The 26,227-nt window shown below is 40.3% G+C and overlaps 2 protein-coding genes across 6 annotated transcripts in view; one reads left to right on the top strand and one right to left on the bottom strand.

Annotated features, from left to right (window-relative positions):
- The window catches only part of invs (inversin), a 45,327-nt gene extending 42,565 nt beyond the window's left edge, over window positions 1-2,762 (bottom strand). For 3 of the 4 annotated variants that reach the window (XM_017453243.3, XM_017453246.3, XM_017453245.3), the window contains exon 1: window positions 2,571-2,761. The gene's annotated coding sequence lies outside the window, so the exon portion shown is untranslated. Of the gene's footprint in view, window positions 1-2,570 lie in introns of all 4 variants that reach the window. The other variant, XM_017453244.3, reaches the window with a different exon arrangement.
- A 142-nt stretch (window positions 2,763-2,904) lies between these two features.
- On the top strand, window positions 2,905-25,510 carry erp44 (endoplasmic reticulum protein 44). Of its 2 annotated transcripts, none has more exons than XM_053674985.1 (11): window positions 2,905-3,067; window positions 11,638-11,710; window positions 11,802-11,841; window positions 13,540-13,655; window positions 16,038-16,222; window positions 16,363-16,478; window positions 16,972-17,146; window positions 17,822-17,933; window positions 18,270-18,411; window positions 19,628-19,730; window positions 24,638-25,510. In XM_053674985.1, exons 1-11 carry the CDS (start codon window positions 3,011-3,013, stop codon window positions 24,740-24,742), a joined length of 1,224 nt encoding a protein of 407 aa, XP_053530960.1. In that variant the 5' UTR covers window positions 2,905-3,010; the 3' UTR covers window positions 24,743-25,510. The 2 variants fall into 2 exon arrangements, with proteins under 2 accessions (XP_053530960.1, XP_017308738.1); XM_017453249.3 differs by having other exon boundaries at window positions 24,635-25,510.
- The last annotated feature ends 717 nt before the right edge of the window (window positions 25,511-26,227 follow it).

Here is a 26,227-nt window from a genome sequence, read left to right as displayed (position 1 = left end):
CGCTTGCTGTCAGGATGAGCCTTTATGTAAAAATGGAAATACAGATTTACAGATAAGGATATAAACGAAAAAATGCCATTTCTGTGCTGAAGAAAATGCTTCTGGAACACATTAAACATCACACGCATCTGGCGCAGCATCTGACACGACGAGCCACGCTAATACACTTATGAGTTCATTTGAAGCGCTTAATATAAAATACTCTCATGTATCGGACGACCTGGATTGTGCACTTTTCCCTCAGAAGCTCAGTCTGTGACCTCCGCTGTTTTTCAGATTTGTTTTGTTCATAGAAATGTGTTTTTCACCGTTATGAAGCGGCATCACTGACGGGGTTATTTACACTGACGACACAGACCTGACTAATCCATAATGAAATTCGTTGATGATTATTTTAATTATCGATTAAAATCATTTTATTGATTAGTTGTTGCAGCCCTATCGGACACTGATGTGGAAGTTGTCGGTCGCTGTTTCAGTTTGAGCGAGTCCCTGATTAGAGTAAAAACGAATTTGTTCTTCCATGATGCTGCAGGGTTGCGCAGAGCTTTTGCTGCCTCCAGAACAATCAAAACAACATGTTATGCCGAGTACACAGAAAAAAACTGAGTCGTGATCACAAGAAAACAAGAAAGGAGAATATATATATATATATATATATATATATATATATATATATATATATATAAAGTGCACAGCTGCTTAGGGCTCCCGTAATCCACTGAGCCACACTTCAAAACGAAATAGTAGACCATCCGGGTACTTTCTGGGATACTCGTTTCAACATACTACGATTTGGGACACAATAATTCTCAGCTCTACTATTTAGGACGGATAGAAGGCGAATTGAGACGCAACTGCTGAAGTATATAAGGTCAAATCTAACCCATAATGCTGGAATTTCCCTGTTTTCTATTGCATATGCACACTGCTCTGAATATTTCAGCAAAACGAATACTGCAATTTCAGTAGCACTTTTCTGATCTCTTACAAATGCCACACAGATATCCCAGACATAACAGATACAGTTGGGCCAAAAAGTTTGCATACCCCTTGCAGAATCTGCTAAATCTTAATACTGTTAACAAAATAAGAGGGATCATAAAAATCCCATGTTGTTTTTTTTATTTAGTCCTGTCCTGAATAAGCTATTTCACATAACAGATGTTTACGTATAGTTCACAAGACAAGATAATAGCTGAATTTATATTAAAAAATTACCCTGTTCAAAAGTTTACATACACTTGATTCTTAATCCTGTGTGTCGTTACCTGGATGATCAGCGACTGTGTTTATGTTTTGTGAGAGTTGTTCACGAGTCCCCTGATTGTCCTGAGCAGTTAAACTGCCCACTGTTCTTCAGAATAATCCCCCAGGTCCTGCACATTCTTTACTTTTCCATCATATTTGACCCCTTTCCAACTGCGACTATATGATAGTGAGATCTATCTTTTCAAACTGAGGACAACTGAGGGACTCGTACACAACTATTACAAACAGCGCAAACATTCACTGATGCTCAAGAAGGCAACACGATACATTAAGAGCCAGAGGGGTGTAAACTTTTGAACAGGATGCTCAGTGTAAACTTATTATTTTGTTTAAAGATCTTTTTTTTCATTTAGTACTGCCCTTCAGATGCTAAATAAGGTATTTACAAGTCTACCAGAAGACAAAGTAATAACAGTTTACACCGATCATCTTGTTCAAAAGTTTACACCCCCCTGGCTCTTAATGTATTTTTTGCCTTCTTGAGCATCAGTGAATATTTGTACCTTATGTAATAGTTGTGTACGAGTCCCTCAGTTGTCCTCAGTATGAAAAGTTGGATCTCAACATCATACAGTCGCTGTTGGAAAAGAGTCAAATATGCAGAAGATGCTGGAAAAGTAAAGAATGTGAAGGACCTGGAGGATTATTCTGAAGAACAGTGGACAGTTTAACTGCTCAGGACGAACAAGGGACTCGTGAACAACTTTCACAAAACATAAACACAGTCGCTGATCATCCAGGTAACACGCAGTATTAAGAATCAAGGGTATGTAAACTTTTGAAAGGGGTAATTTCTATAAATTCAGCTATTATCTTGTCTTGTGGACTTTATGTAAACATCTGTTATGTGAAATAGCTTATTCAGGACAGGACTAAATAAAAAAACAACATGGGATTTTTATGATCCCTCTTATTTTGTTAACAGTATTAAGATTTAATAGATTCTGCAAGGGGTATGCAAACTTTTGGGCACAACTGTATCATAAAAAGTCATTCTGAACTGTCTGAGCACACAATTTCAGATGCAAATCAAGGCATCTGGAGGGAAATTAGTAATGTATCTAAGTTCACTGCAGCTCAGTAAACACTGATTCACTAAAGTTACACCACGTTTTAACGACACTGTTGTACTGTCAATAAAGAAGGTCGCTCGAGCTCAGTTTGGAAAGCGCATCATTTCCTGGTTCATCTTGTGTAATATGTATACTCATGGCTAATAACTCACACGGATGCCCGATTTTCCAGAAAAGAAAACACAGCACAAGTTTCTCTGTAGCCTGAAAGGTGATGCAACTTACCTCATTCAAGATGAAACCCGAGTAGCTTTATGTGACTGCACGCATCTTCGCGCGCACTGTAAAAACATTCACACTTCCTTCATTGCTTTAGCGCTTTTCGGTAGGATTTGGGCTAAAAACAGACCGCTAAAACTTTTTTCTCCCCCCATACTGCAAACACATCTGGAGCATTTTAGAAAAACTACAAGTACCGAAGAAATGCGATTCCGTGTGTGGAGTGGATTGGGATTTGTAGTTCGCATGCTGCCTTGTTGAATACGGAATCAGGTTTAATAAACTACATTTCCCATAATGCACGTGTAGACATCCGGAATTCCCTGAAGTTCCGGCATTCGGCTCGGTGTAGTGTCCGTCGTTTCCTTTTGCAGCAGAGGAGAGGAGGTGGTGTCGAGAGACTGGAACCATTTAACATCATAATCCCAACCAAACGCCACTGTACAATGAAATTAACTTCATTCACGCCCGCCTCGGAACTCCGCTATTTTACCATACTACTGGTAAGCGCTCGTGCATCTGTGTGCACTTTAGCATCCCTGGGACTTCTTTTGCACTAGAAGTTATGCTAGCGAGCTAGCCAGTTAGCATGGAACGCTAGCCAGGAGTTAAGTGCATGTCATGAGATTTAAACAGGGCGTTGCAAACAGAAGTTATGGATATATCATAGGTACAAACTAATGTTAGTGATTTTATATAGCGTGTGTAATTTGAGTATGAAGTAAGCCTAATGGGCAGTTCAGTTCTAAGCCGGCTAGTTGTGTGTGCATTGATCTGAGTGATGTAGCTACTTAGCATGACCGGTTACTTTTCTAAGTATTATTAAGACATCCGGCAAGTAACTCAACGTGGCAAGATGTTTAATTTTGCAAACAGTGAACTAGCTGGCTGACTTTATCTCTTATCTATCCATATTATTGGCTCACAGTGAAGCTTAGTGAACGCTGCATTGTTTCTAAAACCTTTTATTTCTTGTTTTTTTTTTTTTTTTTTTTTTTTTTTTAAATACAAGTTCTGTTAGTTTTGTAGCTATAAGTGAATGCAAGTAACCTTGTGGTACATTGGAGCTGTTTTCATGATAATAAAGTTCCTCTTCTGGCTCAAGTCAAGCCTGTTTACAGTTACTGATGTGTGGAAATTAAACCGCTTTCATTTGTGGTTATTACGGTAATTTATGTGCTGTAACATTCGGGTGTTTTGGTGTTCAGTGTGTAAAAAAAAAATAAACAGGAGTTTATTTAAGAAAAATGTAAAACAATGCTTCAATACAGAAATATCATGTCAGGAAGTTCTCTTTATTTATTTGAGCGTCATTTATCAAAGACAAGCATTTAACTGGCCGCTTTAGGCTTTTTTCATCTTAACCACCGAATGTGGTGTTTAACTTAACCCAAGTTTATGGAGTTATTTTGAGATGCATTCCGTTGCCTTACAGTCTCTTCGGCAGGAAAACACCTGATTGGTCGATTTCTCTGTTGTGGCCTAATCCTATTGGCTGGCAACCCGGAACTAATTTGAAGTGCTGCGCTGTTCTTAGAGTGATGTGAAGGTAACACAGGCCTCTCTGCCAGGACAGGAAGCTCGTCAAATTAAATGTTATTATATAAATAATAGTAATACAAATTTTGTAATAAAATTATTTTGATGATTATAAAATAGCTGTACACACATTAGAAGCAGTGGATAAAAACACTGTCTATCTATCTACTGTGTAGTACTCTGCAAAAGTCTATAATTTTTTTCACTACAAACTTTGTTGTATATTTTTATTTTATGACTTCTACATTATCGAGTCAGTACAAAAATACTGTAGATTTCCAAACATTAGTTTTCCAGCACAAAATTTGTATGTCAACAAAGAAAGCAGCATATTACGTAAAATACCACTTTTCAGACCAAAAAAAAAAAAAAAACCCAACATAATGAAGGCTGCTTTGTTTTACTGTAAAATAAGAAGTGAGAGAGAATGTCAAAGTCTCCAGAAGAACTGTGTCTGGTTCTGTAAGATGCCCAGTAGAACTTACCAGCTCATTTCCTTATAAAACTGCACCAGTTGTACCCGAGACTACAATTTTATTTTAAAGCAAAGGGTCATCGCACCAAATATTGACTTTGTTTCATTTATTACTGTATATTTTGTAGTATTTTCCGACTTGCTTTTATTTTGCTTGAACAATAGCAAAGCGAGTCGAGGAATCATGTTAAATCTTCAGTATGACTTATGAGCATCGTGCTCTGAGAAGTCAGCGTCAACGGAATGAGAGCACAAGTATCAGGATGCCATTGTTATAACGCAATGGTTCAACTCATGTAGGTTTCACGAACAGTCCATTAGGCTTCTTTATTATATATTCCCTCATCTGTTATGTCTATTGTGGCAGTTGGTGTTGCTCTTCTCGTTATGCCAGGATCTTTGGGAGGTCTAAGTATGGCAGCATGCCGTATTGTGTGGATTGTGGATTAATCTTGGAATTGGCTCGTTTGTACTTCTGTTATGTTTTGCTGACAGTAGGAGTGAGATTAGTTGACGATTTTAAGCAGTGCTGTTCAGTGGCTGCCAACAGTATGGCTGTGCTTGCCATATGGCTTGCGGACTGTCTGTGTATGTGTTTAAATATGTTATTATGGTGAGTTAGATTATTTTTTACAGGGTCACTGGGCTCACTATCATGTTAGAAACACACCGAGACGCTTCACCCCGCTTCACATAGATCTTAGGTGACGATACTGACCTGTTTTGCAATTGTAATCCAGGTAATGTAGCATTATAGTTCTGCGTGTGTGCTCAAAAAATGTTTTACGAAGGTTTGTGACCTATCCCTAAGCAAATATAATCTATTCCTTAGGGAAGTTTGTTATTCAGGATGGCAGTACACGTTTCATCCATTCTGCACTCCTTTATTTAATTTTTCTACTCCGTTTAATTTCGCCAGAGTTTAGATTATAGATAAGACGCATCTTTTTTGTTGTTGTTGTTTTTTTAACCCAGTTGAAACCATTTACTGTGGTGTTGGATATCGGAGGAATTTGGTCCCTCACTTTTAATTATGGTCATTTTAAATCACTTGCTGTAGGGCTGGGTGATATGACAAAAATATTATATACTTATCAAATATTTGAGGACATTTTTACATGATGTGTATCACACAATAGTAAAATAAAGTTAAAAAATGTTAAACTGACTTTGACTGTACTTTTCTTTAATGCCTACAAAGGCAAAGATTGTCTTTTTTTAAATTACGTTAAATCAAGAGCATCCATTCAGTACCATTTAATTTGTAATGATTAAATACATCACCATATCAACGATATCTCAGAAAAGTGTATCATGTAATCATTTATCACAATAACGATATTATGTCGAAATATAACCCAGTCCTAACTTGCAGTATTATGAATGGTCTGCTACTTCTACTCAATGGTCAGTAAACCTACCACGTGGTGGGTGGATGTATCTATCTATGGATCGATGGGTGAGTGGGTGTATTGATGGATGGATGGATGGATGGTTTGGTGGGTGTATGGCTGGCTGGATGGATGGTTTGGTGGGTGTATGGCTGGCTGGATGGATGGTTTGGTGGGTGTATGGATCGATGGTTTGGTGGATGGATGGATGGTTTGGTGGGTGTATGGCTTAATGGATGGATGGATGGATTGGTGAGTGTGTGGATGGATGGATTGGTGGATGGATGGGTGGATGGATTGGTGGATGGATGGGTGGATGGATGGGTGGGTGGATGTATGGATGGAAGGGTGGGTGGATGTGTAGAAGGGTGGGTGGATGTATGGATGAATTGGTGGATGGATGGATAAATTGGTGGAGGGAGGGTGGTTGTGTGGATGGCTGGGTGGGTGAGCAGATAGGTGGATGGATGGATGGGTGGGTGGTTGGATGGATGGGCGGGTGGGTGTATGGATGGATGGGCGGTCGGATGGATAGGTGGGCGGGTGTATGGATGGATGAGTGGGTGGATGGATGGGTGTATACTCACTTTATTGATCCCCTGCAGCATTGCAGTAGTAGTAAAAGACAAACATTTACAGATAACCATAACTACAATAAGGTAGAACATTGGATGAAATATTCTTGAGTGGCTGTCGCTTCGGTATTATCTGTGCATGAGAAACAATATTGTGTTTTCTATTTAAAATGAACAAGAACAGACCTAGAACAGGGACCTGTGTGATGACAAATTCATTCAAATGATCTTTTGCCACAGGGAGGAAGTTTGGTGAAAAGTGTAAGGCAACGTTTTATGAAATGTTATAACAGGCTGTACATGCATGCAAATCTATATTGTTGGACAGTATCACAGATATCACTATGATAATATCAGGATAAATGACACTACAACATGCTGGCTTTCGAGTAGCAGATCCGGTATTGCTGGTCCTTCTAAAGGTATGAAGTTCATCCATCACGCTGTACTGATTTTTAAACACTTTTACATGAGAAGTAGGGCTTCAGTGAATTCAGGCGCCATGTCGTGGAGACACTGTGTGTTTCAGTGCGAAAGCAACTGCATATTTATCATGCTGTTCCTGAGCAGTACAACCCAAACGTTTGCTTGTGCACAGCGCATTTCACGGAGGACGACTTCGTGGCAGGTTACACACAAGGGCTACTCCTGAAAACTGGGATGATTCCCACTTTGCTTGGACAATCTTGTGCTTCTGAATCAGAACCTGCAAGTGTGTTTGATTATTTTCTGAAGGATCTGCTATTGTCAGTTCAAATGAGGAGTTTTGTGTTGTAGCTCAGTTGTAGACCTCTGCTGACGTGCTAGCTAAAGTTTTCTTTAAGTGTTTGTTTGTATGTTGGTGGTCTGATGGAGACCTTGATTGCAGCTGCTGTTGTGGTTGTATCTTGAAACGGTTTATATCAATCGAATCACAAGAATCCTAGCTTTCCAAAGGTATATTCGCACAAGTACCTATGTAGAACAGCTGTGTACAGCCGAGTTAGCCCTGCCGATGGAGTCAGGATTTACATCGTATCTGAAAGCTAAGAGAGTTACAAAATAAAATCTTACCACTGTGAAATGTTCTGATCCAGTACTGCTTGCAAACTTTCTTCCGCGTGATCGTCCGCATTTTCTGAATCGAGATCGAACTGATACAATAAAAGCGACGACAAGTTGCTTAGGAGCTTAGAATTGCTTTAGAAGTTTTGGAGGCTACAGCTAAAGCTAAGGGGCGTTACTTTTTGCGACACACACAAGCGTTACTTGGCCAATCACAACGCAACGGGTCAGCTGGCCAATCAGAGCACTCTGGGCCTCTCAGAAGGAAATGCCTGCGTTTCAGGCAGCCTGGGAATAGAGGTACTTCAATAATGTACAGTATTTCACAAATAATGCGTTTTTTTTCTGGGTTTTTTTTTTTAATAATTTTTTTACATTAAAGCATATTAACCTATTTTATTACACCGAATAAATAACATAATTAACGTTTAAAACATTTAAAAATCATGATATGACCCCTTTAACGGACTGTGCATGCATGTGTCTGGAAACATTATGCCGTATTTTACCTTCTATAAAACGACTAGTAGAAATAACCCCAGGAAATATATAGCCTGAATTAAAATGTCAATAAGATTGCGCTATGACCTGTTTTGCTACTTTTTCTTCAGTATGGAAAAAAATAAAACACGTACATGGTTTGGTCAAGTCCTACAACAAAGGTCAGAATAATCCGTTTGTATTCAGGTGAGGTGTATGTAGTAGACTTGGAATTTTTGGCGTGAGAAGCATGTGTACATCATGAAGACGCCTGCAAATTGATCATATTTACTGCACGAGTCTTCCGGCAACATTACTTAACGGACGCTTAACACGCCTTCGTGAGAAAAATCACACAGAATACAACAGAGCAGAGTTGGTTTGCCTTACTTCCATTTTGGTGAGCATGATGCAATGATGTCACACACAACCTCAGGATTTCTCGTGGACTTTCCTCACCTACAGCAAAGGGCACCGGGTCAGTGATGACATCATAGGTCAGGTAGTTGCCGCTAGGATACCACCAGCGGGGGAAATCTCCATCAGCGGGGATATTTCCAGTGACGGTTAATGAAAGTGTGGTAGAATGCAGTGGATGCTTCTCATGCAAACCCCACTGAATGAATAGAGCAGGTAACCTCAATGTTTCTGCATGACTGTTTTTTATGTAAATATTGATCAGTAATTTGGATCAGATGATGTTAAATCCAGTGGTCTTTGGTCCAGGTATGCACGTGGGGAAAGTATGTATAATTTCCACTAAAACGAATGCCACACTCCCAGTGTTGCCGGGATAAGCTGCCGATCCACCATGACTCAGGATAAAGCGGTTACTGAAATGAGTGAGATGATGAATCTGTTGTGGTAAAGCGTCTCTGAAATCAGTGGACGAGTCATTCAGTACGTTTACATGGACAACAATAATCCGATATTAACCCGATTAAGACAATACTCTGATTAAGAAACTAGCATGTAAACAGAGATTATTGATTATCTTAATCTGATTAAGGTCATACTCGAAGTAAACACAAATGGAATTAAGACGTGGAGTATTCCTGTTTTAGTCACATTATCGAGGTGTATTACAGACATGTACACACCTTAATCACACTATTAACATCGTGTGTGAGTTTTCACCGCATTTTGCGACAGGACACGATCACACACGGAAGTGCTCAACCGTTTTACGCCAAACAAGAGAGCACGGCTGCGTCCCAAACCGCGTACTTACCTACTGTATAGTATTTGAAATACATGTATTTCAGCTACTATATATCGACGGTAAGTACATGGTTTGGGACGCAGCCCACAGCTTCAAGCAGTCGTCTGTTTGCACGTATAGCATGACGAATAATTAACTGCACATGAAGCTTTCGTAAAATTAAAAATATGAACACCCAAAACTGTTTACGGTACCATAACGAAGACCAACTGTATGTTCATGCGTGAAATTCTGGAGGGAACAAAAAGCGACTCATGTAAACACCTTAATCACAATATTGTCTTATTCAGAATAAGGTCAGTAATTAGATTACTGCTGTCCATGTAAACATAGTCAGTGAGAAACTCATACTGGGCTGCAGTATTTGTCTCTTTTTCATTTGATGCAGATGTTCAACACTTTTTACATATAAATAAGTTGTTGGAATACTCCTTGGAACTTGGAAAAAGTGCCAGATTGTGTTCTGTCCATGCTGTGCGCAGGCATGTTGATTTGATGTCACTTGCTGAACTCGGAGTTGAGTAAACCGTCCCAAGTTCCTGTGTAGGAATTCTGCATTTTCTTTGTTTTTTTGGGGTGTTTTTTTTTCCTTAGTCAGAGGTCAGTAATCCTGAGTCCAGAGTTTTAGTTGAACGCAGAATCTCGTTTATAGCGAGTTAGTGTTAGCTGAGTGTGTTGGAATTCGTCCATGCTTTGAATGTATGGTTCATGTTTGTAGTGTCTCAGATCAATGTTGACCGATGATTAACCCTGGTGAGACCGTATAAAGCTTTGCGAGCATCAGTGCAGAATTGTTAGAGACTCACGATGCATCTAAGAATTATTTTTCCCCAGTCCTAGTATTTGGTGTACTTGTAAAATGGCTGGATTTGACACCCCTGGGTCCGGGTCGAGTTTGCTGTCCGACAGACACGCTGGCTAGCGTGAGCCGAGTGAAGATTCCGGTGAGCTCATGTTTTCAATGGTGTCCGATTAGAAATTCATATTTGACTTAATTAAAAACAAATCAGTCCCCCCAGCATTTGGCAATTTTGCGATCGCAGAAATGAACGCGAAATCAAGCAAACGCCGTAATAATTCAGAGGAGCTTGCAATTTTTTCAAAGTTAACGAAGGTTTTTTTTTTTTGGTTTGGGCCAATCCTGCACAAACTGTTAGTTTTTCATTTTCAGTTGCCCGGGCAAGTGGGTTCAGGTTGTTGATTGTTGATGCTGGAGGCTACATTCTGCCACTGGATGACTCCAAGCAGTGCAGCCTGGAGATTGCTGAGGATGGTACCGCTTGAAGTACAACGGAAAGGGTTTTGGACCTTAATTCCACATGTACATTCTCACAGTGGTTGCTGGGACTGCGGTTGCTACTGTGGTCTTGGGACTGCAATTACCACATACAATTTTGCACTCAGGTCTCCTTTAGTGAACAGTGGACTAGTCCAACAAACAGACTTCATATAAAACCATAATGAACTTTCCTTTCCATTCACACTATCCGTTGTTACTCAGATGAGGACGGGTTCCCTTCCGAGTCCGGTTCTTCTCAATACTTCTTCCTCATATCATCTTTTCCTTTTCCTCGCTCAATAGGGATAAATTCACACGCTTAAAATCTGTATCCTGTGTTTATATGTTTCTGTAAAGCTACTTTGAGACATTGTCAAAAGTGCTATACAAACTGAATTGAATTGTTGATGTATAACGTTCATCAGCATTTTCTGCTAAACTTGTCCAACAACCAGAGACACAACTCTACATCATGTCGACTTTCGCAAAAGAAAATATTTCGTATCGCTAACCTTTTTTCAAATCCCACCACCTGCTGCACCACGCACATGAACCGAGGACACGCGGTGGCTGTTCGTAGGAATAGGGTTAGTAGGCATATTAAGGTGAACAGATGCTAGATCTTTCCAGAACTGCCAAAATGATAGACTTTTTCTCGAGGACTTCAGCTCCATAAAGTCACCTCTCAAGGATTCAAGTACTCAGGAATTTTACCTAGTCTGTAGTAATGTACATAATTAGTTGGTCAAATTTTGAGTTAAATACTTTTGGTGGCTCTGCAACATACAGTACTTTGTTCTAATGTGAATTTGTCTTTATTGCGTTCGAAGAGTGGATCAGTCCGATCTGTTCTTTACTTCCGAATCCTCTTCAGTGTTTAGTGTTTGAGTGCCTCTTTAACACACTTCTCCATCAGAGCACTCCTCTCAGCTCGGGGTTTCTGCTTCTTCACATATCCAGCAAAGTATTTTATTATAAAGTGTAACTCTATACACACACCTGCCGAGTCAGACTGAATCTTTGTCCTAATCCTGCTTGGATGTTGTGTCGTTTGTTCGGTTTTTACAGATAACCGGGCTGTACACGCCAGGGCGAGGGGAGATCACCAGTCTGGATGCAGGGAACATCGACGACATCCTTAGTAAGTGCTTGTTTCGTGTGTGTGTGTGTGTGTGTGGTGTTTACAAGTTTATTGCAAGCGGTTAACTGAAATGAAATGTGTTCTTCTACAGACAATGCTGGAGTGGCTTTAGTCAACTTTTATGCAGACTGGTGAGTATGGCACTGTGTGTATTTTGGTCAATTTTCCATCTGTCTGATCTTAGACTTTTCGTTTTTTGTTTGTTTTTTTGTTTTTTTTTACATTTGAGTTGAAGGAAATAGAAATGGGAATGACAGAAAATAAAACAGAGAAGAAGGAAAAAAAACACCCAAATAGGCTTGTCGGACGTTGAGGTAAAGTCGGCCTTTTAAAATAAAAGCTGATCTAACGAGGATGGATTAACTCGTTGGGACTGGCGCATTGAAGCTTTTACATTCATGCTTGTGTGCCAGTTAATGAAATTATGATTTGCCCTTACTGATCAACAAGTGAAACGTTAGGATTAGTACATGGTCCGTGTACGTTGCGTTCATTTGTTTTTTTTAACAAAAAAAAAAAGTCATTTCTGGGATTGAATTAATGACCGAATGTATATTAGCAATTGCTGGGTAGATTTTTAAAAAAAAATCTCTTAGTGCCTGATGTACCGCTAAAACGGATCAGTACATCCTTTTTAAGAATCATAAGAGGGTGACTGTAAAGGAGGATGCCACAGAGGTTGGAAAAAATCAGCAGGATTTTCCAGGTGCTGCATATGAAGAATATTTTAATCACCTGAAATGTATTAATGCACACGTTTATCCCATTAAAAAAATGTTTCAATCGTATCTTTTATGAAAACAGAATAACATTCCCGGGTGTAGAATAGCCTCCTGTACTTGAAGGTCACTGAAATCACTGCGGCGGGTGTTTTGGTCATATTTGGATTCATGAATATTTGATTTCAAGACATTGTATGTTGAAACAGTTTGTTTTTGTTTTAAAAATTTAGTTTTTTTATTTTATTAATAAATGAATCGATTTCCTATTTTCCTTATTTCCCCATTTTCATTTAAAAAAAAATAAGAAAAACGAGCGAATGCAACATACATGGACTGCTCAGTGTCCCGAGTTGGAAAAACACCTCGCCACAAATATACATATAAACATAATTCTTTAATAATTGAAACCTTAAGACATTGGTGTCGTTGGTTGGGGTTTAGGAGTAAGGATACATCCATCCATTTCCCATAACGCTTATCTTACACCTATCCCAGGGTACGAGGCGGGGGACGCCCTGGACGGGGCGCCAAGCCAATCGCACACACTACGGACAATTTGGAAACGCCAGTCAGCCTACAGAGCTTGTTTCTGGACTGGGAGAGGAAACCGGAGAACCCGGAACCCCCAAAGCGCGGGGAGAACATGCAAGCTCCGCACACAGGGCAGACATCAAACCACTACGCCACCGTGCCTCTTTTAAGAAAACCCCTCTTTAAGTGTCGTATGTAAGGAGTAAAACACGATGGAGTGCTCAGATCTCGAAAAAGTATCCAGTGATGGGGTGGTGTGGACGGTGATCTGACCTCGGTGTGAAGCAGAGTTGCCGTTACCAGCTCACAGTTGGTTCATCGTACCACAGAAACTTGAACGTGATTACAAGTTTGTGTTGGTTAAAGAACTTGGTGTCATGTTTTTTTTTGTTGTTGTTTTTTTCTGTATCTACATACATAATATTGTAGCCATGAAATAAGTTGTTCAGTGCAATCATTTGCATTTTGAAACGATCCCTCACCTAGTTTTTTTTCTCTCTGTGAACTCCTTTTCATGCTCAAAACCTCGTGTGTGTGTGCGTCTGCGTGTGTGTGTGTGTGTGTGTGTGTGTGTAGGTGTCGGTTCAGTCAAATGCTGCACCCTATCTTCGAAGAAGCCTCTAATGTGGTGAGAGAAGAATATCCAGAACATTCACAGGTGGTGTTTGCCCGTGTGGACTGTGACCAACATAGTGAGTACACGCACGTACGCACACACACACGCACGCACACACACACACACACACACACACAAAACCAGTTTAGCCTTTCAGATAAAATAAATGAAACAGAATTATTGATGACCCATAAAGCGTTTGATGGTTTAATGACAAAACTGCATCTTCTGTGAAGTGAAGGCGGCTCAAAGATTCCCCACTGCGTGAGCGTGTGTGTCTCTGCACGTTTGTCCGTGTGTGACAGACAGAGCTAGAGTCCACCCGATGAGCTTTGGAGTATTTAACCCTCAGTATGGGGTCAGCTTTCATCTCCACTCTCGCTTTTTGTGTCTTGCTCCTCTTTCTCACTTGCTGTTCCGCTACATTTCACTCTTCCAGTTTCTCATTTTGTTCATTTTTTGTTTTTATTTATTTATTTATTTTAAACTACACAAGTAACTTCACTAGGAACCATACCCATTACGAGTGCATGTTTCAGGCTGCGACGCTCGAATCAATCTAAACTCGGCCACGGTTTGCTCGAACGGAAACGCACCTAGTTTGCTTTAGTGCTGTAGAACACGGACTGTTTGATTGGTTTCTATGTAAAACACATCTTTGCACTTCCGCGCACTCACAAGCTGGAGTTCCTGCTGGATGTAAGCGTTTGACAAGTCTCAAAATACCAAGTCACAGAAATGGTGGTAGAGCTCTGGGTAAACGTATACGCATGACTTTGCAAACTGGCCCAACCAGAAATACTGAAAGCCACTGAAACAGTCAGACTTTCACCAACCGTCGTCTGACTTTAAAAAAAAAAAATCAAATAGAAAGCAAAGGCAAATTAGAGAGGCTGTGGTTTCGGTGAGATTCTCGGTAATTCTTTAATTTAAAGGAAACGTGCTAAATTTGGTTGATGAAGGAGCTTTAATTAAAAAAAACAAAGTTTCATGGGATGCAGGAAGTGTGCAGTGAAAAGCCTGAGCCTTACATCGGTCAAATATAACTAGTTATCATTGTCGCCTATATAAATTTCCAGATTTTAGATCAGCGAATTAAAATGAGGTTAGAATCTGGAATTTTAGCTTTGTGTCTTATTATTCCCAAATGCTTTTGTTGGTCACACCTGCTGTATATTTCTTGAGCAGTTTCAGGGAGAGATACACTACCGGTCAAAAGTTTAGACGCAGTCATTCTTTATTATTTTCTTTTTTTTCTCCACATGTTAGAATAATAATAAAGTCTGGAGCAACACAAATGGAACAATGGGAATTATGTTGTGATTAAAAAAAAATAAATAAATTAAAAATAATTTCATATTTTAGCATCTTCAAAGTAGACCCTCTTTTTGCCTCAAATTTCCAGAAATGTATTCTTGGTGTTTTCTCGACCGATTTCTTGAGGAATTTCCCTGAGATGCTTTTTAAGCAGCAATAAAGGAGTTCCCACCTGCACTGGACTCTCATCGGCTGCTTTTCGGAATATTTCGCTCCAAGTCATCCATTTAAAAAAAATTATTTTGTAAATAAAATGTTAGTTTTTTTAATGAAAGAAATGAATATGTCGGCACAGTTATATTTTTTTCTACAACACCGATTTCAAACATTTAATCATACACCTTCGGATCAAAGGGATTTTAAGATCATGAGAAACATTGCAGTCGAGTGTCCGCAAACTTTTGGCCGGTAGGGTCCTTGTTTTATTCTAGTGGTCCTTTTGGCTTGTGTATATTGCCTATGTATATACACTCATCATCAAATGTATTAGGAACACCAGTAAAGTTGCAGTTATCTAATCAGCTATAGTCAACGTTAACATCAGACAATCTAGTGAGCGGCAGTTCTGTGAGAGGACACGCCCTGTTCGGGAGAAAGGTCAGAGGAGACTGATAAGACAGGGAGGTTCTAGAACGGAAATAAGCACTCTTTGGATCTGTGGTGAGCAGAAAAGTATCTCGGAAGGCACGACTTGAGACGGATACACTGCAGCAGGAGAAGGACTACATCGGGTTCCTGTCCTGTGAGCCAGGAACAGGAGTTCTGAGGTTACAGTAGGCACGTAGACACTTGAAGATTGGAACGATGTCACATGGTCTTTTTTTTATATATTTTATTTTTATCCCCAGTCCAAGCGATTCTCACTCCAGCAGCCTCAGGTTCCTGTTGTTGGCTGACGGGAGAGGAACCCGATCTGGTCTTCCTGTGTTGTAGTCCAGCCGCATCAAGGTTTGACGTATTGTGCATTCTGAGATGCAAACGAATCCTCACCTTCTGACCAAGCAGAATTCAGAATCCAACAATGCCCGGGGCGGAGCGAATTCAAACGCCATGTTAATTACTAACGCGTTAATAACGGACTTCACAGCACGTGCAGCACAGCGCAGCGTTCTCTAAACGTCGGCCTGCTTTCTCTTTCTAGCCGATATAGCGCAACGCTACAGGATCAGCAAGTACCCGACCCTGAAGCTCTTCAGAAATGGGATGATGATGAAGAGGGAGTATCGAGGTCAAAGGTCAGTGTCGGCCATCGCCGACTTCATCCGGCAACAGAAAGTGGACCCGATCACGGAAATCCACAACCTGGAGGAAGTCAACAAAGTAGATGTGAGTACGCACACTCACATGCGCGCACACACACACACACGTATGCACATGTATTAGTGAGCTGCATTGTCCAAGATGTGCCATTTATTTTGCATGCAAGACCACCCCTTTTCTTTCTTCCCCTCTCATTCTCTCTTCAGAGGACTAAGCGAACCATCGTCGGCTACTTTGAGCAGAAGGACTCCGTGAACTACCACACATATGAAAGGGTGGCCAATATCTTGAGAGATGACTGCGTTTTCCTGGCAGCGTTTGAGTAAGAAAACCGATCTCCGTTTCCTTCCTAATCACTGCAGTAAGCCAGAAACTGAGCATGTCTCCTAAACTCAAGCTTAGCGCTCGACGCTCGTTTACAGTTTTCTTTATTTTTTCCATATTTCCCTCCGATTAACGAAAGAGTATAATAAGGGCATTTTCAATTTGAGCCCTGGTGATTATTACACACTTTTATGCCGCTTATGAACTTTCATAAGCTAGCTGCTTTCCATGTACACACCTCACACAGGAGCGCCAACAATAAACCGCACAAGCTCCTTCATGAAATCTTGTGCCTGTAGTTTGTTGTTGCTGATGAGGGTTAAAAAAATAAATCAATCAAAGGGGAATTATGACCAACAGTGTCTTGTTCGAGCCGAGCCTAACGACAGACTTAACGCAACACAGGCTAGATCTGAATTTTTGGCTTTTGAGTCCTGTTAAGGCATTACACTTACTTATTCTCTGGTTTGTTTTCTCTCTGTCTCGGTCAGTGAGGTGTCTAAGCCTGAGCGGTTCAGTGGCGATAACGTTATCTATAAGCCAATCGGAGAGACTGTTCCTGACATGGTGTTTCTCGGCTCACTCACGAACTTTGACCTGACCTACGCGTGGGTGCAGGACAAGTGTGTGCCGCTGGTCCGAGAGATCACTTTCGAGAACGGAGAGGTAAAGTTTCTTTTCTCTTTTTATGTTTTTTTTTTTTTTTTTACACATACAGGTTTTCACCTTCCACATTATTAGGAACACCTGTACCTTTGTTCATTCATGCAGTTATCTAATCAGACAATCTGGCAGCAGGTCAAAAAGAAAAACCAGCGTAAAATCATGCAGGTACAACTCAAGTGTTTGAGCCTCATCATGACCTGGTCTTTTTTTCCCCCAATGCTCGACCGTCCAGTTTAGGTGCAGCTGTGCTCGCTGTAACTTTAGATTCCTGTTCGTGGCTGACAGGAGTAGAACATAGTGTCGTCTTCTGCTGTTGTAGCTCATCCACCTGAAGGTTTGGCTTGTTGTGTGTTCTGAGGTGCTTCTCTACTGACTACGGTTTAAAAAAAGCGCTCCAGTCAGCTCAGACCAGTTTCTGAAATACTGAAACAGACACGTCCTGCGCCAGCAACCAGGCCACGGTCACTGAGACCGCACTGGACCAGTATCGCTAACATTACGCTATGCCGCTGCCGCCAAATGATTGGCTGATTGGAACGGGCAAATTTACAGTGATTTGCGTATTAGGCTGTGAAACTTTGTGGTAAAATGTGATTTATGTGTTGAATTAACTGAATTTAACTACATATATAGTTACGTGTGTGTGTGTGTGTGTGTGTGTGTGTGTGTGTGTAGGAGCTGACAGAAGAAGGAATTCCATTCCTGATCCTCTTCCATCAGAAGGAGGACACAGAAAGTCTAGAGAAGTTCCAGCAGGAGGTGGCACGCCAGCTTATCACTGAGAAGGGTGTGTACACAAGACAGGCATGAAAAGAGAAGGGTACACACACAGCTGAGGTCATGGCTTCAGAAAGGGAACGGCACACACACTAGGGTCGTTCGCAGACACGCAGTTCATTCAGAGGTTATCCGAAAGTCCGTTCATTGACTCTGATGGCTATTTGAATATTAAAATGTATTTACAGAGCGTCCTTTCGAGGGTGCCAATAATTCTGGAGCGAAATATATAGGATACGTAGCTGTGATGTTCGGTCACAAATATTGATGATAATGCTCTAAGTATCTTGTTTATGTCCTAATCTCTAACTGTATGTATGTACATATGTATGTGTGTGTGTCTCAGGCTCTATAAATTTCTTGCATGCTGACTGCGATAAGTTTCGGCACCCTCTGCTACACATACAGAAGACTCCTGCCGACTGCCCCGTCATTGCTATAGACAGTTTCCGCCACATGTACGTCTTCCCAGAATTCAACGACCTCTCGTAAGTAGATGTCTCACTTCCTTTCTCACGGTGTCTTATTAATTAGGTGTGTGTGTGTGTGTGTGTGTTGGTACGTGGAATATAGAGAATAATTGCAGCCCCACCTCCTTGCAGGTTATCTCCAGCTCCAGATACTTACCAATTAAATACTAATTATGCCTTCACCCTTAAACCATCTCTCTCTCTCTCTCTCTCTCTCTCTCTCTCTCTCTCACTCTCTCTCTCTCTCACTCTCTCACTCTCTCACTCTCTCACACACCCTAGTGCTCTAGGCCTTAACTTTTAGTTACTTTAATTCATTTAACCAGCATGTGAGTTAAGTGTCTTTATATTTATATTTTTTATGTATGTATGTATGTATGTATGTATGTATAAAATCAATCATCCGGTCAAATGTTTGTGGACACTCGACTGAACTGTTTCTCATGATCTTAAAAAGCTTTTGATCTGAAGGTGTATGATTAAATGTTTGAAATCGGTGTTGTAGACAAAAATATAATCATGCCAACATATTCATTTCTTTCATTAGAAAACTCCCATTTTATTTACAAAAATATTTTTAAAACAGACGACTCGGAGAGAAATATTCTGAAAAGCAGCCAATAAGACTCCAGCGTAGGTGGGAACTCCTTAAATACTGTTTAAAAAGCATCTCAGGGAAATTCCTCAAGAAATCGGTTGAGAAAATGTCAAGAATACATTTCTGGAAATTCTAGGGAAAAGGGGGGTCTATAAGAAGATGCTTAAATACTAAATTATTGTGATTCATTTTGGATTTTTTTTTATCACAACATAATTCTCATAGTTCCACTTGTTATTAGTACAGCTGTATGTATAACTCATTTGTTTTGAGTTTTAGCGTTTTCGGGTTTGGACTCTAAATTCAGTGCATTTCCAGAAAGCATCCTAATTCAGCGCACACTGTATTTCATAAACAATCGCTGGGTACCATTATTCAATCTCACCGTTATCAGCTCACCTCTCTGCAGACTTTGATGTTGCTGATTGGCCAGGAGCTTGAGTTACCGTGGCGTCTGTGGCAAGACAATGTCGTTATCTCGTTACAGACGCGTGGGTTTGGAGACGGCCCGGCTTTCCTGAGCTCTTAGCCAATCGCTGATCAAATCAACAAGGGCTGCTCCTCAAGTTTATTTTCATCTGTTCACTAGCTTTCAGACAAAAACCTTTTTTTTTTCTTCTTCCTTTGTGTTTTCAGAGTTCCAGGAAAACTGAGGCAGTTTGTGTTAGACCTCCACTCAGGAAAGCTGCATCGAGAGTTCCACCATGGGCCCGACCCCACAGACAGCACTCCAGGACAGGTCAGAAAACTCAGACAGGCTCCAGAAGTCTGCGTCCACTACCTACATCTGTTCGTTTCATCAGCGCAAACACTTCACTCACAAGAACAGTGAACAGCTGCCAGAAATGTGCCAGAAAAGTGGGCGGGGTCAAAGTTGAGCAAATTGACGCAAATGAGAAATGAAGTGATTTTGGTGACTACCACTAGGACTGAGGGACGGTGACGTTTCTCTTTTTCCCCCTGACTGCGTTTCATTTCCACGTCCGTTCCCCTTCGCCACTTGATATTCACTCTGCTGCAACAACCTTAAATATTCATTTCTGAAAGTACATCAAGGCATATAAACGCTTTTTTTTTTAAAAAAAAGCAACAGAGGAGACAGTGATGCTCTGCACAGATGAATTGTTCTCTAGAGAAGTCATCTGGTTCATGATGAAGCGTGTGATATTATGTACACTCTGTTGCTAACTTGCGTGGATATCGCACTAGCATGCCACAACCAGAGAAACCAAAACTATCAAATCAAGTGGCTTTATTGTCATTTCAATCACACACAGCTGGTCCAGTACAGAGTGAAACAAAACGACGTTCCTTTATGACCAGGGTGTTACATAAAAGAACACACTTACCACGTGAGACGAGACAGAACTAAATAAGACCTACACATTCTACATAAAATGCACGTGCAAACGTGTGCAAACAGCATAAGACAGTACAGTAACTACTAAAACAGGACAATAGGTACAGTAAGTGACAGTGTAGTGCCGAACAGAACACAGTTCTAGTGCGGAAGTGTACGATACTGAACTGGTAGTGCAAAACTATAGCAATATAATAAAAATGCTGTGAATATAAACATAACGTACAATGACATCGTATTCAGCTTATAGGCTACCATATATGGACATAGCAGGTATTACAGTAGCAGCCAGGTAAAGAGTATAATAGTGACAAGAAATTAATTTTATAAATATAGTAACAGCAAAAATGCAGGTAGTCAATAAAGAAATGTGCAAATATTGCAAGGGGAGTGGGTTAGTGTTCAGTTCGGGATGACTGTGCCAGTGTCTTGAGTATTGAGGAGTCCGATGGGTAAAGACTGGTAAGATTAGTAACTAAGATTGGTAAATAATGGGGAGATTAGTCAATAGGATTGGTAAATAATAGGGAGATTAGTCAATAGGATTGGTAAAGAATGGGGACATTAGTCAATAGGATTGGTAAATAATGGGAGATTAGTCAATAGGATTGGTAAATAATGGGGAGATTAGTCAATAGGATTGGTAAAGAATGGGGAGATTAGTCAATAGGATTGGTAAAGAATGGGGAGATTAGTCAATAGGATTGGTAAAGAATGGGGAGATTAGTCAATAGGATTGGTAAAGAATGGGGAGATTAGTCAATAGGATTGGTAAAGAATGGGGAGATTAGTCAATAGGATTGGTAGAATAGAATAGTAAAGATCATTCTTCACTATTGCAGGTTATTCTTTACTGAAAATGATGTAGTGGTGTAATTGAGCCTGCATCCGGTTTTGGATATTAACACGACAACATTTAACACTGTGTTACTTTAACGCATTAATGTTTTACTATTTGAATGAAATTTATTTACTTTTGTTTTTGCCCCAATTTCCAACCTTATCTATGAAGCCAATCTGAGAGGGACAAGGCTAGCTCAGCACTTTTCACGTTTCTTCATGCTTCTTCCTGCTTCCTCCTATCCTGAATAACTGCCGGTCGCCATGGTCACGCATCACGTATAAAACCAGACATCTGACCAGAAATCAGGTGTCTCCTTGCAACCAAAAAAAAAAAAACAACAAAAAAATGCTCACGTGTAATTCATTCATGCAGTACGTTTTTGTCTATTAGTGTCAGAACAAGATGAAACCGCTCTTCATGGTCACTGCCATCTATTTATGGTGAAAACACCATGTATTGGTGCATCAAACACCTCCAGTTAAACTCTCCACTTTGTGTCTTCCTGAATTTGTGTCGCCGAGAAACTGCGATTTTTCTATCGCAGACAAAAGTGTGAAAAGCAGCAAAAACTGTGGAGCCAAATAAATAAGAAACGAATATCAACTTGCTCATATTAAGCACAGAACTTTTATTAACGAAACTAATAAGACGGCTCGGAGGCACGGCGTGGCTGCACCAGGCTGCAATATAACCAATAAATTACACAACGGTTAAATAAAAAAGCAGAAATCAGAAGACACTGAAATCTGACTCCTGCTGCTCTGTGCTGCGACTCGGACTCATTCGGCTCACGCTGAATTGAGCAGACGCGTTCGGTTTTTCCGTTCTCTAACTGAACTCAATGATTTTTAACGCTATAAAAAGGCGAAACGACGGCGTGGGCGGTGCCGCGGTGGGCTAGTGATGTAATCGGTGTGCGGCACAAACACCATGCAACACCGGTGACAGACTATCGCAGCAAGCCTACTGGACAGCTACGAATACTGTATCAGCAATGACTAAACGTACAGATAGCTAATGCTAATGGAGAGAAATAAATATCCCACTTTGAACACTATTTCCCATTAGAAAATCTTCATGTAATCAGACATTGAGAGCACATCATCACACCGTCTGTTCTAGACTCCAGCCAAGAGTTTATTGGAAGCGTCTCGTAAAGTTTGACAAGTAATGACCTTAAAACGGCTGTAATCTGGCAGTGTGAAACCTGGATTAGACACGCTTACAGGAGAGCGCTAACGGCCGTGTTGCATGCTATCTGACTGGAACGGGAGAGAGGAAAGCTAGGCGCCAGGATTTGAACTGCCAATAAGCCATACAACAATTATTTCTTTTTATTTAAAATAAAGGAAATTGTGTGTAACCAGGCTGTTCGGACGCTTTAATGGACGTATTAAGTGATAAGAAAATCGTGTTTGTTTTTGATAGATCGGGTAATGGAGTCCGACCCTACCGCATTTCATCATATTTATTAATAGACATATGCGTTTCTGCCTGACAAGTCTCCATATGTTTGTTTTGTGACTGCATTAGATAGCGGACTCGTTTGAACCGTCATCAAAAGGATCAGTCACTATCTTTAATACAGTTAGATGACATTCTGGCCGGTTATTTTCGATGATCAAAGTCGACGGTGTGATGAGTTTCAGACGTCCGACTTTTTCCAGTTCTGGAGAAATAGGTCAAGCCTAAGAGAATGAATGCAGGTTTCATATAATTAACACTATTAACTAGTGCTGACGTCTGCATTGAGAACAGAGTCCTTTATGTGCCAATCGTGAGAGACATGTACAGTAATTCAGTTATAAAGTGATACGGGGAAAGATAAATCAGTAGCCATGCAGATTTCATGTCTGGGTTATTATCTGTAGTTGCCTGTCGAGATTAAATACAGTCAACAACCAAATAAAGAAAATAAACTCTATTCTGTTATTGTCTTAAAGGTGCTATAGTCAATATTTTTCATTTCATTGTCTCAGAACACGTGCATTATGTAAACCCAGTTTGGAAACCTGCCTTTCTGGTCTGGAATTTTTGTTGCCATTTAGATCGGCCTCTTTGTCGGGCATTTTATGTATTGAAAATGATGGCATGACAGTCCTTGCTAATGGTACATTACAGGGAGTCCCAAAAGTCTTCATACAGAAGGGAAATGTATGCAAAATGTCTTTTTTTGCGTCCCTAGTTTATATATATATATATATATATATATATATATATATATATATATATATATATATATATATATGTATATGTATGTGTGTGTGTGTGTGTGTTTATATATATATATATATATATATATATATATATATATATATATATATATATATATATATATATATATATATATGATATGTACAGTGCATCCGGAAAGTATTCACAGCGCTTCACTTTTTCCACATTTTGTCATGTTACAGCCTTATTCCAAAATGGATTAAATTCATTATTTTCCTCAAAATTCTACAAACAATACCCCATAATGACAACGTGAAAGAAGTTTGTTTGAAATCTTTGCAAATTTACTAAAAATAAAAAACAAAAAAAGCAGATTTATATAAGTATTCACAGCCTTTGCCATGACACTCAGAATTGAGCTCAGGTGCACATATAGATATGTGTACATCTATCTATCTATATATATATATATATATTATATGTATGCATATATAGAAATAGAACGCCTTTGACAAAAGAAGAACGTATTGAAATCATTCTCATGGCTGGATCGGGAAGCTGTCACAAGCTTGCGATGGACTTTAACGGAAACATGGCAAGAACATCTAGGGCTAGGCGATATGACAAAAATATCCTATCACGATACCTGAGGACATTTCTACAATGCACAATTCATATCACGATATATAATTTAGCTAACGGACTGTCCACAAAACAGTAGTAAAATAAACAAAAATGAGTTTCACGATACATTTCTTTAAAGAAGAAGAAAGAAGATTTAATTTGTTTTTTTTTGTTGTTTTTTTATGATGTCAAATGAACGGTACCATTCAGTACCATTTAATTTGTAATTATTCAAAATGTTTTTTAAAAAAAATGACACAACGTGATGGTTTATCACGATATCAATATTATATCGATATCACCCAGGCCTGAGCACATCACACACGAAACTGCTGCCAAACTTACTAGCAATTTATTTAAACTGGAAGTGTTACGGCAAACTTAGAAGTGGACGTCCACGAACATCTGATGAAGGCATAGCCGGCGTGGTGCTGGTGAACATCGTCCTGTATGTATGGAGACTCGTACCCAGTGAACCTGCTGAAATCATACAGTGTAAAACAGGATTGAAAAAATAAATAAAAATAGAAAGCTGGGAAGTGAAGTGCTGAGAAACACTGCGGTAAAAGTGGGAATCAAGGAAGAGACACAACTAAAGCGCGTGTGTGTGTGTGTGTGTGTGTGTGTGTTTCTGTTTCAGCAGGAGGAGAACAAAGAGGTGGCCAGCAATCCTCCAGAGAGCTCATTCCAGAAGCTAGCACCCAGCGAGAACCGTTACACCATCCTCAGGGATCGGGACGAACTGTGACCTCGTCTCACATCCTCACCTAGCGCAGAACACCCGGCAGGCAGCCACCTGCGTCACATCTATTTTCATAACTTTTATTTTTGGCTAAAAAACAAAGAAGAATATCTGAAGTTTTTTGGTGGAGTGGAGAGCAGAAGAATTGAAAGAGAATGAGAGAGAGAGAGGTTGATTTTACTTTTATTTTTTTGGAGCTTGTAAATATGTATGTCCTCTGTAGGTGAGTCGTCTAAATTAAATAAGTGTTTTGGGTTTTTTTTTTTTGTTTGTTTGTTTTTGTTTTTTTCAGTCCCTAGGTTTGTTTTTTTTGTTTTTTTTTGTAAGAAGAAAAAGAAGAAGATAAACGTTTATGGTCCTCCCTGACAGGATCCACACACTCGAGGCCTGGGGAATCATGGAAAATGTGGTCAACCCTGTGGTGTCCCTCGTTTCAGTCTATAGTAGTGTGTGAATGTGTAAGAGTGAGAGACTATGTGTGTGTGTGTGTGTGTGTGAGAGAGAGAGAGAGAGAGTGAGCGAGCAAGCGCACATTGGTACATAATTAGTCTGTATTCTTACATACTGTGGGAGTTCCAGACTTGTCAAAAGTCCTTGCTTGTTAAAATCTGGACTCATATCAGCCCATTCCATGAGGAGGTGGGGCTTAATAAGGGGTGGGGCTTGAAAGGGGTGTTTGTAAATCATCTCAGAACGGGGAATATCAAAGTGGGGAATGGAAACAACAACACAAAAAATACAAAAAGTAAATTAAAGGGAAAAGATTTTACAGGATTCGAGAGTCTCTGTGTGTTTTATATCAAGTGCAATTAAGGCTTTGTGCTTTTTAAAAATATATATATTATTTACAAATTCATGTCGACTTCAAGTAACAGCACAGGATGGCATGCTTGCAAGATTTCCTTTTGCACTCTAATTAATCTTGAAGATCAAGGAGTGTATTTAACCGTGGCAGGAAGTTGACATGGAAACAGTGACTCACACTTCAGCAGCACTCGTGTGTACATTGAGGAACGTTCTGAAGACTTCTTTCGGTAAAACTCACACTCGAAGCCCACTTTGAGGAAAGTGGAAGTGGCGAGAGGTGGGCGCTGATGTTTTGTGACGTCATCCCACCCACGGCAGAAACCCGTGCCGTCACTGCAGTCGATATGATGATATCACACACACGCACCAGGCGCTCGGATGGTCTGCTTTTCCGTTCTGCGTGATAGTGGAAAGCGTGGGGTGTCTGGGACGCAGGAACGAGTCGGGTCAGTGTTTTCACTGGGACTTCCCCCCCCTGTACCCAACCCCCCAACCCTTCCCTCCCTCCCTCCCTTCATACAGTCGAAAACGCTCCATCCAGCCACACACACACACACACACACACACACACACACACAGCTGACACAGTTGCCCATCTACACACACTCAGGGGAAGTCCTGTGTGAGTTGCGCGGAAGGCGTAGGGGGATAACATGTAGCTCAAATCAGGTCTGTGTCTCTGTG

This window comes from Ictalurus punctatus, chromosome 23 (genome assembly GCF_001660625.3).
Source record: "Ictalurus punctatus breed USDA103 chromosome 23, Coco_2.0, whole genome shotgun sequence".
Taxonomy (NCBI): Eukaryota; Metazoa; Chordata; class Actinopteri; order Siluriformes; family Ictaluridae; genus Ictalurus; species Ictalurus punctatus.
This window is presented reverse-complemented; position numbering and strand designations above follow the sequence as displayed.